This window comes from Eschrichtius robustus, chromosome 1 (assembly GCF_028021215.1).
Source record: "Eschrichtius robustus isolate mEscRob2 chromosome 1, mEscRob2.pri, whole genome shotgun sequence".
In the NCBI taxonomy this organism is placed as follows: Eukaryota; Metazoa; Chordata; class Mammalia; order Artiodactyla; family Eschrichtiidae; genus Eschrichtius; species Eschrichtius robustus.
Genome location: NC_090824.1, coordinates 32,455,084 through 32,468,657, shown reverse-complemented (window position 1 = coordinate 32,468,657; position 13,574 = coordinate 32,455,084). Strand labels below are relative to the sequence as shown.

Genomic DNA, 13,574 nt, shown 5'->3' with positions numbered 1-13,574 from the left:
TTGGTGAGAGAGTGGTGGGTGGTCCCATGAAGGGAGAGGAGAGCACCTTATCTCAGACAGTCGGAGACTCCAGGTCTGTTAGAGGAAGTGAAGAAAAGAAACCCAGCAGTTCTTATTCTCATACTGATGTCCTTGTGGTAGTCACAATGGGGACAGGGTATTTGTCAGCAAAATCAAATGTCCTTTAGAGACTTTGGTCTTTCCTGGCTTGGTAATAAGGCTTGTGGTAAGTTGAAGTTTGTGGGTGCCTGGCCATCTGCCAGCATGTCTTCTCCCCCAGCCCAGCCTTCCTAACAGTGATCCCATAATGCCCCTCCTGTCCCCTCCTATTTTTGCTAGGCACACCGCATGATCCATTGCCGGGGGACTTCAGTTCTGCAGTGTCTGTCCGGGCTCAGAAGGGGAGGCTGCCTTCTCCCTGGGCTGCTCAGGCCTTCCGGCTCCTCTGACGTATTACTGCAACTTACCTACACCAGCGTTCCCACCACACTTAGGTACCACTTGCCATCTCCCTAACTGACCTGTTCAAAGGGGAGGCAACCTTGACATATGCACTCCTTAAAGGCCCACTCACTCCTGGGGTGGAAGCAGTGTCTGCTGGTGGGAAGAGCACAGGTTTTAGAATCGGAAGCCCTGGCTCTGCTCCCAGGTCTGCCTGACTTGGCTAAAAGTCATTTAACTTCTGTGGGCCAGTGTCCTCATCTTCAAAGGGAGAAATGATAACTACCTCACGGAGTTGTCAGAGGAATAAATAAGATAGGAGGTCAATGAAGGTGCTTTTAAAACTAAACAGTCCTACCTGAATGAAAAATAATGGGCGTTACTGCGGGATAGAGACGAGTGATGCCAGTGACCGCTCTCGTCAGGGAATGGGGGTGGTGCATGGGGGCTTGGGAAGCCTCCCGGGAAATGCATCAGAAATCCCCTCTGATGCCAAGAAGTCACATTTCTATTATGCGAAGGAATCCTTTCTGGTATTGATGTTGGAAACAAGGCTAATGTTTCCCCTGTGCAGGTTACTGGTGTTTTATCACCTGTCACTCTGATTCGTTGTGTATTTCAGTAAGTTTTATTAAAACCACATTATGCGAATGCATTATTTCATTCTTTTTTATTGGCTGAGTAATATTCCATTGTACATATGTACCATGGATGGCCCTGGAGATTATCATACTAAGTGAACTAAGTCAGAGAAAGAGAAAGACAAATATATATCACTTATATGCGGAATCTAAAAAAAAAAAAAAAAGATACAAATGAGCTTATCTACAAAACAGAAACAGACTTGCAGACTTAGAGAGTGAACTTATGGTTACCAGGGGGGAAGGGTGGCAGGGGGAGGGATAGACTGGGAGTTAAAAAAAAAAAAAAGAATACACGATTTGTAATCATAAAAAAATAAAATGCTGAAAAAAATCCCACATGCGCTAGATCTCTGTAAGTTCAGCTTTGTTGAAGCCTACTGTTCAGTGATGGATGCAGTTGTCCTAAGGCGCAGTGCTGGGGAGGGAGGGCGAGGGGAAGTGCTGCAAGCAGCCAAGCTTCCCCTGTTGCCAGGGCGCCTCCCTCTGTCATTGGCAACCTGAACTTGCAGAGTTTGGCCAGCAGCCTTTCCAAGGGGCTGGCTCTTTGCTCCTGGTGTGTTTCCTGCCGAAGCCCTCAGAGCTGCCCCTCTCTGTCGCTGGCGGCAGTCTCGCTGGAAAACCTCACCACTGTACCTCTGCTCTCTCTGTCTTTGCAGTGTGTTCCCTGCCCCCGGAGCCAGAGAATGGTGGCTACATCTGCCACCCCCGGCCCTGTAGAGACCCCCTGAACTCGGGCAGCGTCATCGAGTACCTGTGTGCCGAAGGCTACATGTTGAAGGGTGATTACAAATACCTGACGTGTAAGAATGGCGAGTGGAAGCCAGCCATGGAGATCAGCTGCCATCTCAACGAGGGTCAGTTTGGCAGATGAGAGGGGGGTGCTGCTGGGCTTCTGCTTTCTTCTAACTCCCGGGAAGTGGTGCCCGCTCCCTCTGGAGCACCCTGTGCTGTGGGGCAGCATGGCCCTTCTGATGCCCTGCAGCCTCCCTTCCCTTGGGATTTCATGTCTCTGGGAAAGACGTTTGGATTGCTGGTGCGTGTCCCAGTGCATTTCAGCCGAGCCACCGAGGCATCTGCTGTGCTATGTGAAGTCCCTTTGATGCTCCGGATCTCTTGTTTGCCTAGCCCAGTGCCGGTGACCTTTGACTGTGTTCTGCTAATCCATGAGCACAGTGCGAGCACCTTCTGTAGTGTCTCTTTTGAATTGTTTTTCCTTGAATGGAAGTGGACTGTTTTGTTACGGAGCTGCAGTCCAGCTGGCCAGAAGACCTATCCCCCTCCGCCTCCTCCTGTCACGCATGACGGGAAATCCAGCTGCCTGCGGGAAAGTGTGTCATGCAGCCACCTTTGTGCTTTCACTCGAGCTTCAAGACCGTGACACCCCAGAGAAGGGTGGGGACAGGCCTGAGGTTTACAACTAAAGCTGCAGGATCTTAGAACAGATTGTTATTACCACCCTGTTCTTATAAATTTTCCTGCCACGTGGGTGGGACTTCAGATGGTGGAATGATGTGTGCATTTGGATGGTTCATGTCTTCCAGCCTGCTACTGAGGACAGGATCATATGGGGTTTATAAAGGTAAGATCTCTAGGGGTAAGTGAGTTTAGGTGTTAGATGGTCCTCAAAGGTCCAAAGTGAAGGGAATTTCAGATTCAGGAACAGAATAGGGAAATGTCCCCTTTCCCTGATGTAAAAGCCACTCTGCACCGTTACTCCAAAAGTGGCCCTGGCCATACGTAGCGTGTCTCAGCGTGGCACTGTGCAGGGGGCCCTTGACAAGGTCAGCCGTGGGGCTCACGTTCCGTGTGTCAGGGTATCAAAACACGTCTGACGATGGCTTGTTCCCGTAGACAAAGACGCCCACACGTCGCTCGGGGTCCCCACGCTGTCCATCGTGGCTTCCACTGCCAGCTCCGTGGCACTCATTCTCCTCCTCGTGGTGCTGTTTGTGCTGCTGCAGCCAAAGCTGAAGTCTTTCCATCACAGCAGGTGAGCCAGTGGCAGCGGGCGGCGGGCGTCACGGTGGAGGCTGGCCTTCGGCTGGCAGAGGGGTGCTGGTGGGCCTGCTGGCCTCTCCTGGTCTGTGTGCACCCAGGGAAAGGGGAGGGCCCTGCCGTGTGTTAAAGTTCCAGATGTGCCTGGCACTGTGCTTTTGCTTTGCATACATTGTCTTCATCCTCACAGGATCGTTGCAGATTAGGAAACTGAGGCTCAGAGCGGTTAAGTCATTCACTCAGGGTCCTCCCTCTAGGTGATGACAGAGGTGAGATTTAAACCCCAGTCTGTCCAACTCTAGTGCCATGTTATTTCCCCTACATCAGTGGTTCCCAAAGTGGGGGTCCCAGCAGTATCAGCATCACCTGGGAACTTGTTAGGAATGCAGATTTTCAGGCCCCACCCCAGACCAACAGAATGAGAAACTGTGTCTCTCAGGCCCTCCAAGCGTTTCTGATGCAGGCTCATGTTTGTGAGCCACTGCCCTGTCTCCCTGTTCCCCTCTCCTGGATGCACATAGAGGCACCTGTGGGAAACTAAAAACAAACGCCAACACCTGGGCCTCCATCCCCAGACGTTCTGATTTATTTAGTTTGGGATGGGCACCTGGCATTAGTGTTTTAAAAAGCTCCCCAGGTGGTTCTGACGTGCAGCTAGGATTGGCAAGCACTGCACTATACCATACTAGAAACCGAGGAAGTGGTTTTCTTGCCTACCTTTGTCACTTTCCTTTTTCCAGGTGAGTGCACCAGCCACAAATCATCCCAGACTGGATAGGTGAGGTTGGGGTGGGGATGGCCAATGGTGGGGACCTGGCCCCCGGTGGGTCCCTCAGGGTGGACTCTCCCAGGCTGGCATGGCCCCCTTACCTGCTTGGGTTGCCCTGGCCCTTCCTCGTTCCCTCCGAAGAAAACAGTTTATGTCCATCCACAGCCCTTCCGCAGTGACTGTTGTCAGGCACAGGCACGAAGGAACAGACTAAACTGCATTAAATAAAATGCTCCTGGTTTGGAATGCACAGACAAGGACCAGTTTAATATCTGTGTACTGTGTGTGTGATTCTTCTTTCTTCTTGTTATTTTGTTTTGTTTGGGGCAGGGGGTAGCGGCTATTTTTAAAGGTAGTTAAACGATTAGTAGACTAGAGAAGATTTGGAAGGGACTGTTTATTTGAAAGAATTGGCTACTGCCACATAAAGTCAACTCGAGCTGTTCCTCATTTCATCCAAATTAGGGATCATTTCCCCCTGGTAGTTAACTAGTCAGTGTGTTCAAAGTAACTGATTTTGCCTAAGTGGAAGGGAGATTTGGGTTTCATTATAGACCCTGTTTAAATTTTGTACATCTATTACTTTTTAAACAAAAAAAAATGTTATTTTGAATAACGAAAGTTAAGCGCATGCCAGAATGCACTCTGCTTTTGGATGCCACCCTGCCATCAAAGTTTCCCTTCTTCCCAGAAACGTCTGAGCACTTTTATGAGTGCCACTTCTGTCATCCTCACTGTGTGTGTGCCATTTGAACTGGGTAGTACAGATTTTTATCTGCAAGTACAGGTGAGGAAATTGAGAACGAATAAAACAGTCCAGCAATAATAATATGGTCCAGCCATAGACCTTATGTGTCTCCTGGTGTGACACATGGAAGAGGACACGACATCACAGACAGTGCTGTGGTGTGTAGTGTTCTAGGCAGAGATTGGCCTGACTCTAATCCCAGGGAAATGATTAGACAGGTCCAAATCATGGGATATTCTAGGAGACAGCTGGCCTGGACCTTAGAACAAACGTCAGTGTCATGAAAGAAAACGATAGTGGACTGTTCTAGATTAAAAGAGATGCAAGAGACAGGACAACTAAATGCAATGCATGATCCATAATTGGATTGTGGATGAAAACAAACAAGACAGCAGCTGAAGCAGATATATTTTTGGGTAGTTGGGAACATTTGTATTACAGTATTATACCAATGTTATTTCCAGGATGTAAATACTGTTGTAGTTATATAGGAAAAGAGGTTCTTGGGAGGTGTGTGCTAACTACTGTCTTAATTAGTAAGAAATAACTTATTTTCAAAATGGTTCAGGAATTCCCTGGTGGTCTTATGGTTAGGACCCTGCCCTTCCACTGCCGGGGGGCCTGGGTTCAATCTGTGGCCTGGGAACTAAGATCCTGCAAGCCTCACAGTGGCAAAAAAGAAAAAAGTGCGTGTATAAAAGTAATCCAGGAAAGAAGTATTTGCATGGATAAATCTCCCAAATGTAATGTTATAATGTTGAGTTAAATACAAAGCCAGACACACACACACACACACAGGCATTTATTGTCTGTCCCGTTCATATAAAGATCAAAAATACGCAGAAATAACTGGTGTTGAAGGATTCATGTTTAGGCAGTAAAATTACTAAAATAAAAGTCAAAGGAACGATTTTCATGAAAGTCAGGATAGTGGTTACTTTTGGTGGTGAGGCGATAGGAATGGACACGGCGGGGGTGGGGTAGGCGGTGCTGGCAGTGTTCTGTTTCTTGACCCAGCTAGGGCTTGTACGCCATGTTACCTCTGGAATAAATCAGCTGTACGTTTTTCAATGTTTGTCTAATATTTGTGTTACAATTCACATATTTTTTTAAGTTTATGAAGTTAAAAAAATGAAATAAAAGGCAAGCAAAGTGGCTGAGTCGAAAGAATAAAATTCTTCAGTTTTTGAGTCCAGTGTCCCATTTCAAGACCACGGTGCTTCTTTTCCTCCTCCTCTTTTTAAAAGGAGCTTATGGAGATGTCATTTACATACCACACAGTATACCCGCTCGAAGTGTACAGGCAGGGGTATATTCACGGGCGTTTGCAGCCATCATTCTCCCACTTTCCTGTCTTAGCTGTGCTGAGTGAATGGCTTTATTTCTGGGTCTCTAGCGTCCTAGTTTTTGCACAGGACCGGAGGGTTAGGTGCCTGTGTACCCAGAGGTTAAGAACAGTCTTCGGAAGCAGGTGGAATGGATTCGCAGCCTAGCTTCCTCCCTTGCCAGCTGTGCGACTGGGGAGGTTACTTAACTACTCTGAGCCTCATCTGCATTCTTGGTGAATCTACCTGAAAGGACTCAGGTGAGGACTCAGTGGGGTAAAGTGTATAAAGCCCTTAGTGCCACGCCAGGCACATAGTAAGTGGTCAGAAACGGTTGGTGTTGTTGATACTGTGATATTTGCCTGTGCATGTATTCTGATTCTTCCTTTGTCCTTTCCTCCGGATGCAGGCGTGACCAGGGGGTGTCCGGGGACCAGGTCTCCATCATGGTGGATGGAGTCCAGGTTGCGCTCCCGTCGTATGAGGAGGCTGTGTACGGCAGTTCCGGTCACTGCGTGCCGCCCGCTGACCCCAGAGTGCAGATTGTGCTGTCAGAAGGGTCTGGGCCCGGTGGGAGGAGCGGGCCGAGGGAGCAGCAGCTGCAGGAGCAGGGGGCCTGCTCCTCGGCAGGCGGAGAGGAGGCGGCCCCGGGCCAGTCTGGACTGTGTGAGGCCCGGGGCTCTCGGGGCTCGGAGACTGTGATGGTGCATCAGGCAGCCCCCGCTTCCTGGGTGGCCGGCTCAGGGAACAGCCGCGTGGCACACAAAGAAGCCCCAGATTCAGAGAACAGTGACATACAAAGCCTCACGTCGGAGGACTACACAGATGGTAGGTGCTCTGTGCTGATCATACGTTATTATCTGCTCAGGGTCCTTGCTGGGAGTGAGGAAGGACTGCGAACCTTCCTGATAATTGGTGTATCTGGGGGCAAAGAAAGATAATACCTGGGGGATTATCCTACAAAATAGAATTTTACCCTCGGAGCCCCAGGTAGGACTTTGGGCTCTGTATAGGGAGGCTTTTCACTGTTGTCTGTGAATTTTAATAGGTTTGGAGTCTCCGAAACTATTCATGGCCTCAGGGATATGCTAAATCAAAGGGTAGACAGCCGGTTGGAGGTGGAGTGGGGCCTGTTCTCTTGTTATAACTTTTATGTTCCTGAAAGAACAGGAATGACAAGGAGGTGTGGGGTCTTATGACAGAGAAAACTGGAGCCTGCCTCTCCCAGAGCATTCCAGCTGCTTCATTTTAAATAGGAGCATGCCAGGTCCCGTGCTAGTTGGTTTTCTTGCACTGTGTCAGTCAAACCTCACAGTGATCCTGAGAAGTGGGTATTATTACCAGCCCCATTTTACAGATAGGGAAACTGAGGCTCAAAGACGTTAAGTCACTTGCCCATTGGTAGGTGGCTGAGCTGGGATTTGAAGTTGACGGATCTGCTCCCAAACTTGCGTTATAGCCCCATGGTGCCATGCTGCCTCCCAGGTCACTCCAGGTCCTTTGTGGCAAACCAGCCAGAGAACAAAATTGCCCCCTCCCGACACCTCTGCCTTTACCGGAGCCTGGAGAGTTGAACGTTGGGATTGACTCTGTCACTTTAAAAAACATCTTTATGTAAAATCCCACTGTGGTTCAGGATGCAGACCGAATCTAGATGTTTCCCTTTAGAAAGTGAGGACTTCTATACGTACCAACTCCCCCGTAAAAGAGCCTTAGAGAAAACTCTCTGTTTCCTGGGAGTCCTGGGCACAGTTAATGTGTACGGTTTAGAATATCTGAAAGCAAAGAAGTTGGAAATTCCTAAGTGCAGATCAGGTGTAGGGTTTCCTGATTATCAGCAGCATGCCTCCTTTTTTCTTGGTGGGATATAGAGCTAGGAAGGGGCCATTAAATAGGTGGCCAAGGTTTAAAGGTGGAAGCCAGTGACCCCCATGGGCAGCCAGCTTTACATATTGTGTGTCTGCACGTATTGACACAAACCTCAGCCCTTATCCTTCCTAAGGAGCCAAGGTGGTGCCAGCTCTTCTCCCTTCTCCTCCTTGCTCCCTTGCTTTGTTCCATGTATTGAACAAGCGTTTTTCAGAGCCCATCTTGTGCCAGGTGCTGGATTAGGTTTCAGGTGTGATGGAAAGAACTGTGAAACATGCTCTGCCCACATGGATTGTCAGTCAGTTGGAAAGATGGAGCCTATACTTGAGAAAAAATGGAACCAAGAATGGTAGAGTCCATGTCAGAATGAGGAGTGCAAAAAACAAGACACATAGTTTATCGAGTTGGTTACAGGCTAAGCCTGAGCTGTCTGGGGCTGACAGTAGTGAAGGGAGCCAGGCCCTTAAGGTGTCAATCTAAGCCGGGTGACAGATGAGTCAACTAAGACCCAGAGACGGGGAGTGATTTACTCAGTATCACACAGCTGGAGGATGGCTTGAAGGAGGAGGTGAGACTTACCAGGGCTCAGGAGCCTCATAGGGCGAGAATAAGGATAGAAAGAGAAGCAACTAAACCAGCAGAGTTAAAGCAGAGAAGAGGGTTCAAGGTGGTAGGACCAGAAGGGGTTTGAATACCCGACTGAATGTTCAGATTTTGTCACACAGGCAGAGGGAGAGATGAGCAAGGAAGGCCTAGAAAAGGGTGAGGGATTTAGGCTACCTAGAAGCGTGTGAGTAGGGCATTTTATTTCTTTAAACATGGGATCCCTGCGACGGGGTCAGATGTGCTGCAGAGTCACTCACACGGGCTAACCACTGTGCTCTCCGTCCTCCTCTGCCCGCAGATATCCCGCTGTTGAAAGAAGCATGAGGGCTGCCGCTGGCTTCTCTCCTCTGTGCCCTTCCTCCCTCTCCCTGTGGGTTTGAGCACCGCGTAGTCCAGCTGCCCTGCCCGGATACCTGAGCTGCCACCTGTGTATCTGTGTATCTCTGTATCTCTGAGGGCCTGCAGGCCCACCTTGGCTGGAAACTCAAGGAAGATTCTCACCATCTGCCTGCTGGACAGCTGGAGGAGCTGGCTTTTTGCCTGGCCCAGCCTTCCCGTCTGTGTCAGGGACATCGTTGAATGTGCTGGATTGAACCCTTTCTTGCCCTGAGCCCTCCGGGTCCGCTCCAGCGAGCGAGCGCTTGGGCGGCAGCCCCCGTGGGCCCGAGAGCGCTGCGTTTACTTGTGCCTTCCTCCTGCCCGTCCAGTGTCCCTGTCATGCGGGCTTGTTGCTGTCCTGCAAGCCTTCGTGGCGGCACTCTGCCACACAAGGGGCCGGGCCTGGGTCTGGCCTGTTTCCTTTGGGGGCTGGCACCGCTGCCCTTAGCAGGAGCAGATCCGAGAGTGGCTTGAATTGGGGCAAGAGTGTGGCTCCCTTGGCTTACCCTTGGTTGACACTGGTGGCGCATTGCTTGGCTGAGCAGGGAGGCTGTGTAAAGTCATGCCAGAGCCATCCCAGCACCCAGCTCTGTAGCTCAGAGGTGCCGGCGCCTGGCCCTGTTGAGTTTCCAAGAAGCATCCAGAAGATCCCAAGGGAGGGGAGGACGGTGGCTGATCATGACCGTCTTCCGCATATGCAAGTTCTCACTTCCTACTTCCAGCATCTGGCCTTCCTGGCCTCGGTCCTTTCTCTTTCCCTGGAGCGTAGCGGGGAGTTGCATGCGGCCCCCTGGGTTTGATCCTGCGCAGCTCCGGCTTCCTTGCTGGCCGAGGCCTGAGGCGAATCATCCATGGGACGGGAGTGTTGCTGAGATGCCATGGGATGCCCGTCTGGTCACTGGCAGTTGGGGCCAGTTGCCCTGCTCTGGGTTCGTGGTGAGGGAAGGGGGCCTGAGAGGCGCCGACCGAGTCCCCAGGCAGCTGCAGGCAGCTCCGCCCCGGTCCCGAGGGTCCTCCTCACCACAGTCACGTGCCTTAGTAACTGTGCCCAGGAGGCATCCTGCTGCTTGCCTCGCTGCTGCTTTTCCTCGTTCCGCCCTCCCCTGCCGCCCGCCCCTCCGCTCGTCACAGCTGGCGGACGACTCCCTGGTCTTCCCGGCACCGGGAGGGCCCAAGACACAGTCGGCACACCCCCCCAGCTTGGTGGTGGAGGTGGTTTGGAAGCAGCCTGGCCCCGGGGCCCTGCTGGGGCCGCTCCCTCGGCCGAGTGTCCGATGCTGAGAGGGCTGCTGCCTCTTCAGGAGGTGTGGCACTAAGGAGCGCGCCTCCGCTCCTTCCCCCAGCCTCTGTTTGGGGTGGTGAAAATAATAGAGCCCGATGTGTTTTCAGTTCCTGACCTAACAGGGTAGCTCCGGGGCGGCTGCGGGTGGCCTCCAAGAGGAGAGGAACGAACGGCCCGCCCTCAGCCTCCCGCCTCCACTCTCACACGCGCACTTTACTCCCCACTCTCGCTCTGCGGGGGGCTCGCCGCCGCCCCTGTGGTCTTCCCTCGGCTCAGGTGAGGGCAGTGCCTGCCTGCCTCGGCCTCCTCCCCGCGGGAGCCCTCGCGTGCTGTGCCCTCAGCCCGGACCCGCGAGCCGGAGGGAGACGGAACGGAGCAGGGCTGTCCTTGGCCTCAGAAGAGGCCATTTTTGGAGACGTGCCTGCTAGCCGTTGCTGGCACGGGGCCCATCTGGAGGGCAGGGTCCCCGGCCCCACCGCTTCACCCTGCACAGGTTCTGTTCCACCCACCGGCTGCCCTCGTCTTCCTCCAAAAGAGAGCAGGGACCAGTGGGGGCCGGGGGGAGGCATCCAAAGTCTCATTGCTGAGCCTGCAGCTTTTCGTTTCCCAATCTTCCAATACCTGAATTCTAGTCTGGAATCTTTCTTTAAATGGAAGCTCTTACCTTTTTTTTATATAATTACTCTGGGTTTTTCACCCAAGAGATTGCACTTTTTGTTTGCGTTGTATTCAGCCACAGAGGTGACCGGCTTGGCCCTTGAAAAAAGAAAAGCCTGCCTTCTGAACCCTTCTTCCACTTTGCCCGCCCGCCCTGGGGATCACAAGCCTAGACTTGCCACCCGGTAGGGAAGAGAGAAAAGTCAGGAACCTCCCCTCCACATCCCCCATGTCACTGGCTTTGCTGGGGCCTCCCGGAGTCCCCTGGCCTGTGGGTGCAGAGGCAGCCTCTCATTGCTGCTGACACCCATGACGGCTTGCCGCAGTGAGTTCTCTGCTGCCACATCAGCCATGCGCTGCTGTTTCTAGAGCTTCTGGCCTTTGTCCCTTGCGAAGGATCAGGGCCCCCCACAGCTGCCCTGGAGTGGGGCCTGGCTGAGAGACAAGGTGGTGCTGGGGGCCGCCAGAGGGGCCTGGAGCAGGTGGGGAAAACTGCCCATGGTCTGACTTCCTGGGCTCCCCTCCAGGGGAGTCCAGCAGAGGACTTGCCCAGGAGAACGGTTGGCACCAAAGGACTTTTAAAAAGGGGTGTTTTGTTTTGTTTGTTTGTTTTTGCGTCCATGAGCTGACTCAGTGCAGGTCTTATATCCTGGCAACTTGCAGTCACATTCCAGTGACTTGCAAGGGCCAGTATATGGTGAAAATTACTAAAAATTTCCATCCCTTTCAATGCCTTAGTTCAGCACGTAGGCTCCATCTTTTGCCATTTTTGAGTTTTGTGTGCTATGCTCCCACTTCACTGGGTATGAACCGTGAAATGGGCCGAGTCCTGGCCACTTTGTGAGTTCTTTTGGTTTTATAAGGTATTTCAATGTACATCCTACTAACACTCCATTTGCAGATAGAACTCATGTTGTCATCCCCATTCTTCCTGCCCTCCTCCTCTCCCCCTCCCCCAGCTTTAAAGCTCTGTGGAGAAGCTGGATGGCAAGACAGACAAAGGTATACTTTTCCTGCTAAGTTAGTGGTGGCTCAGGAATCCTAGCACTCGGCCTTTTCCCTCCCCATCCCAGAGGAGCTCAAACCACTTGCTTTCTGTATAACAATGTCACTTCCATTCCCAGGGAACATCTTTACATAGAGAATGGAAAATGCTGCAAATATTTCTAGATCCTTGCCTGTTCCCCTCCTCCCCCCCCCCCACCCCCACCTTGAGAATAACAGGCCCAGGAAGGAAGGGACACAGGCTTGACAGCTTAATTCCAGATGTGCTTGCTGAGGATAGAGGCTGGGAGCGTCTCTCGTGGAGCCTGCCAGGGCTCCTGGCTCTCAGCATAGGGCCTGTCATTACTGGTGTCCGGCGAGGGGTCCCGAGAGGATTTTGTTTGACAGATGTGTGCACCTGAGTGGTAGAGTAGCCAGTTCCCCGGAGAGGGAAAGGCAGGCTCAGCTTTCCTGGGAAGCGACTCCTCTTAACTGCCAGTTGAAAATCTAGTAGAATTTTGAATGAGAACCCCAAGGCTGAGCCCTCTGCTAGGGCTAGGAAGAAGCAGGGGCAAAGCACTCAGATCGCCAAGCAGGGAGGAGAGAGGGACGAGGAGGGTTACCTGGCAGCCCACCACACCCTGCCCAGGCTTCTCATCACACCACTATGGAATCTCTGCAGTGGTTTCACGTGACACACGCATCATTGACTGTGCAGGATGTCAATCAGTTTGGGTTTGCTTTATTTTATTTTATATATATATTTTTTGGTATCCTGTACATTGCAGTGGGTGTGAAGATAGTATTTTAATATTTGTACAAAGTTTAATTTAATTTTAATTGTTCTATGTATATAACTGCATTTCTAAATAATAATAATAATAAAAAAAAGTTCTTATGAAGGCAGTTGTGAGAGATGTGATCCTTCCAGAAAGTTTTTGCAGCAACCCTCCTGTGGGCAGGAGCTCATGAAGGGATGAAGCGCTAGCTCTGGGGAGAGAGGTACCTGGTAAGAGGAGACAGGATGAAGGTACAGGGAAGAGAGACCACAAACATAAGTGGAAATACATCACTTCTCTTTTTTTTTTTTGGTGCTCTTTAGTGTGCCCCCCACTGTGCTCAAGCTGGGATTGGGCAGTGAGCAGGATCGTGAGTTTGGGGCCTGCGTGGAATTCCTAACGTATCAGGAAAGCAGACAGTCACAGCACTGTGCGGTGACGGCTGTGATCACCGAAGTTATGTTGGGGGACAGTCAAACACCTTTTGGATGAAATGCCGCGTGAGCTGAGATGCGAAGGGCCAGAAGAGTGAGGCTGCAGAGCAGGACACGGTGTGTGTGTGGGTGTGAAGGCAGCAGAAAAGCACATTCAGTTTGAGAAACTGAAAGGAGCCTAGGGCCGCCGCAGGCAGGGCTGAGGGCAGAGTGGCTCAGCACCGGCTGAGCGAGGTAAGCAGAGGCCAATGGTAGGAGGCCCCGGCCAGCCAAGCTGGGAAGTTTCACTTCATCCTAAGGGCAACGAGTGCCTTAATGGTTTTAAGTAATAGAATGACTTAGTAAGCTCTGGTTTTGTTTTTTGTTTTTTTTTGGAAGCTGTCTCCGTCTCTTAAGAAGAACGAATTTAGGGGGATAAAACATAAGTACCTGGAGACCATGTAAGAAGTTGTTGGTCTTGTGGGAAATAAGGCAGTTTGAGCAGCTAGCTAGGTGAACAGCAACACCATTCTCTGAGATGGGGAAATGGAAGGCACAGTTTGGGGAGGGGAAATGATGGAGATCTAGAGGTGAAAGGGCAGAGGACATAGAGGTGAAGAGGTCATCATTGCCAGGTAGGAGAGGCCGACAGACAGTACTTGAGCAATTGCAACAGGTAGTAAG

General features: G+C 51.3%; 1 protein-coding gene across 3 annotated transcripts in view; it reads left to right on the top strand.

Moving 5' to 3' along the window:
- SUSD6 (sushi domain containing 6) overlaps positions 1-12,600 on the top strand; it is a 90,391-nt gene extending 77,791 nt beyond the window's left edge. For all 3 annotated transcript variants that reach the window (XM_068543636.1, XM_068543639.1, XM_068543637.1), the window contains exons 3-6: positions 1,742-1,939; positions 2,937-3,075; positions 6,332-6,750; positions 8,696-12,600. In XM_068543636.1, the coding sequence (XP_068399737.1) occupies positions 1,742-1,939; positions 2,937-3,075; positions 6,332-6,750; positions 8,696-8,721 (782 nt within the window). In that variant the 3' untranslated portion in view covers positions 8,722-12,600. The remainder of the gene's footprint in view (positions 1-1,741; positions 1,940-2,936; positions 3,076-6,331; positions 6,751-8,695) is intronic.
- Positions 12,601-13,574: the final 974 nt, after the last annotated feature.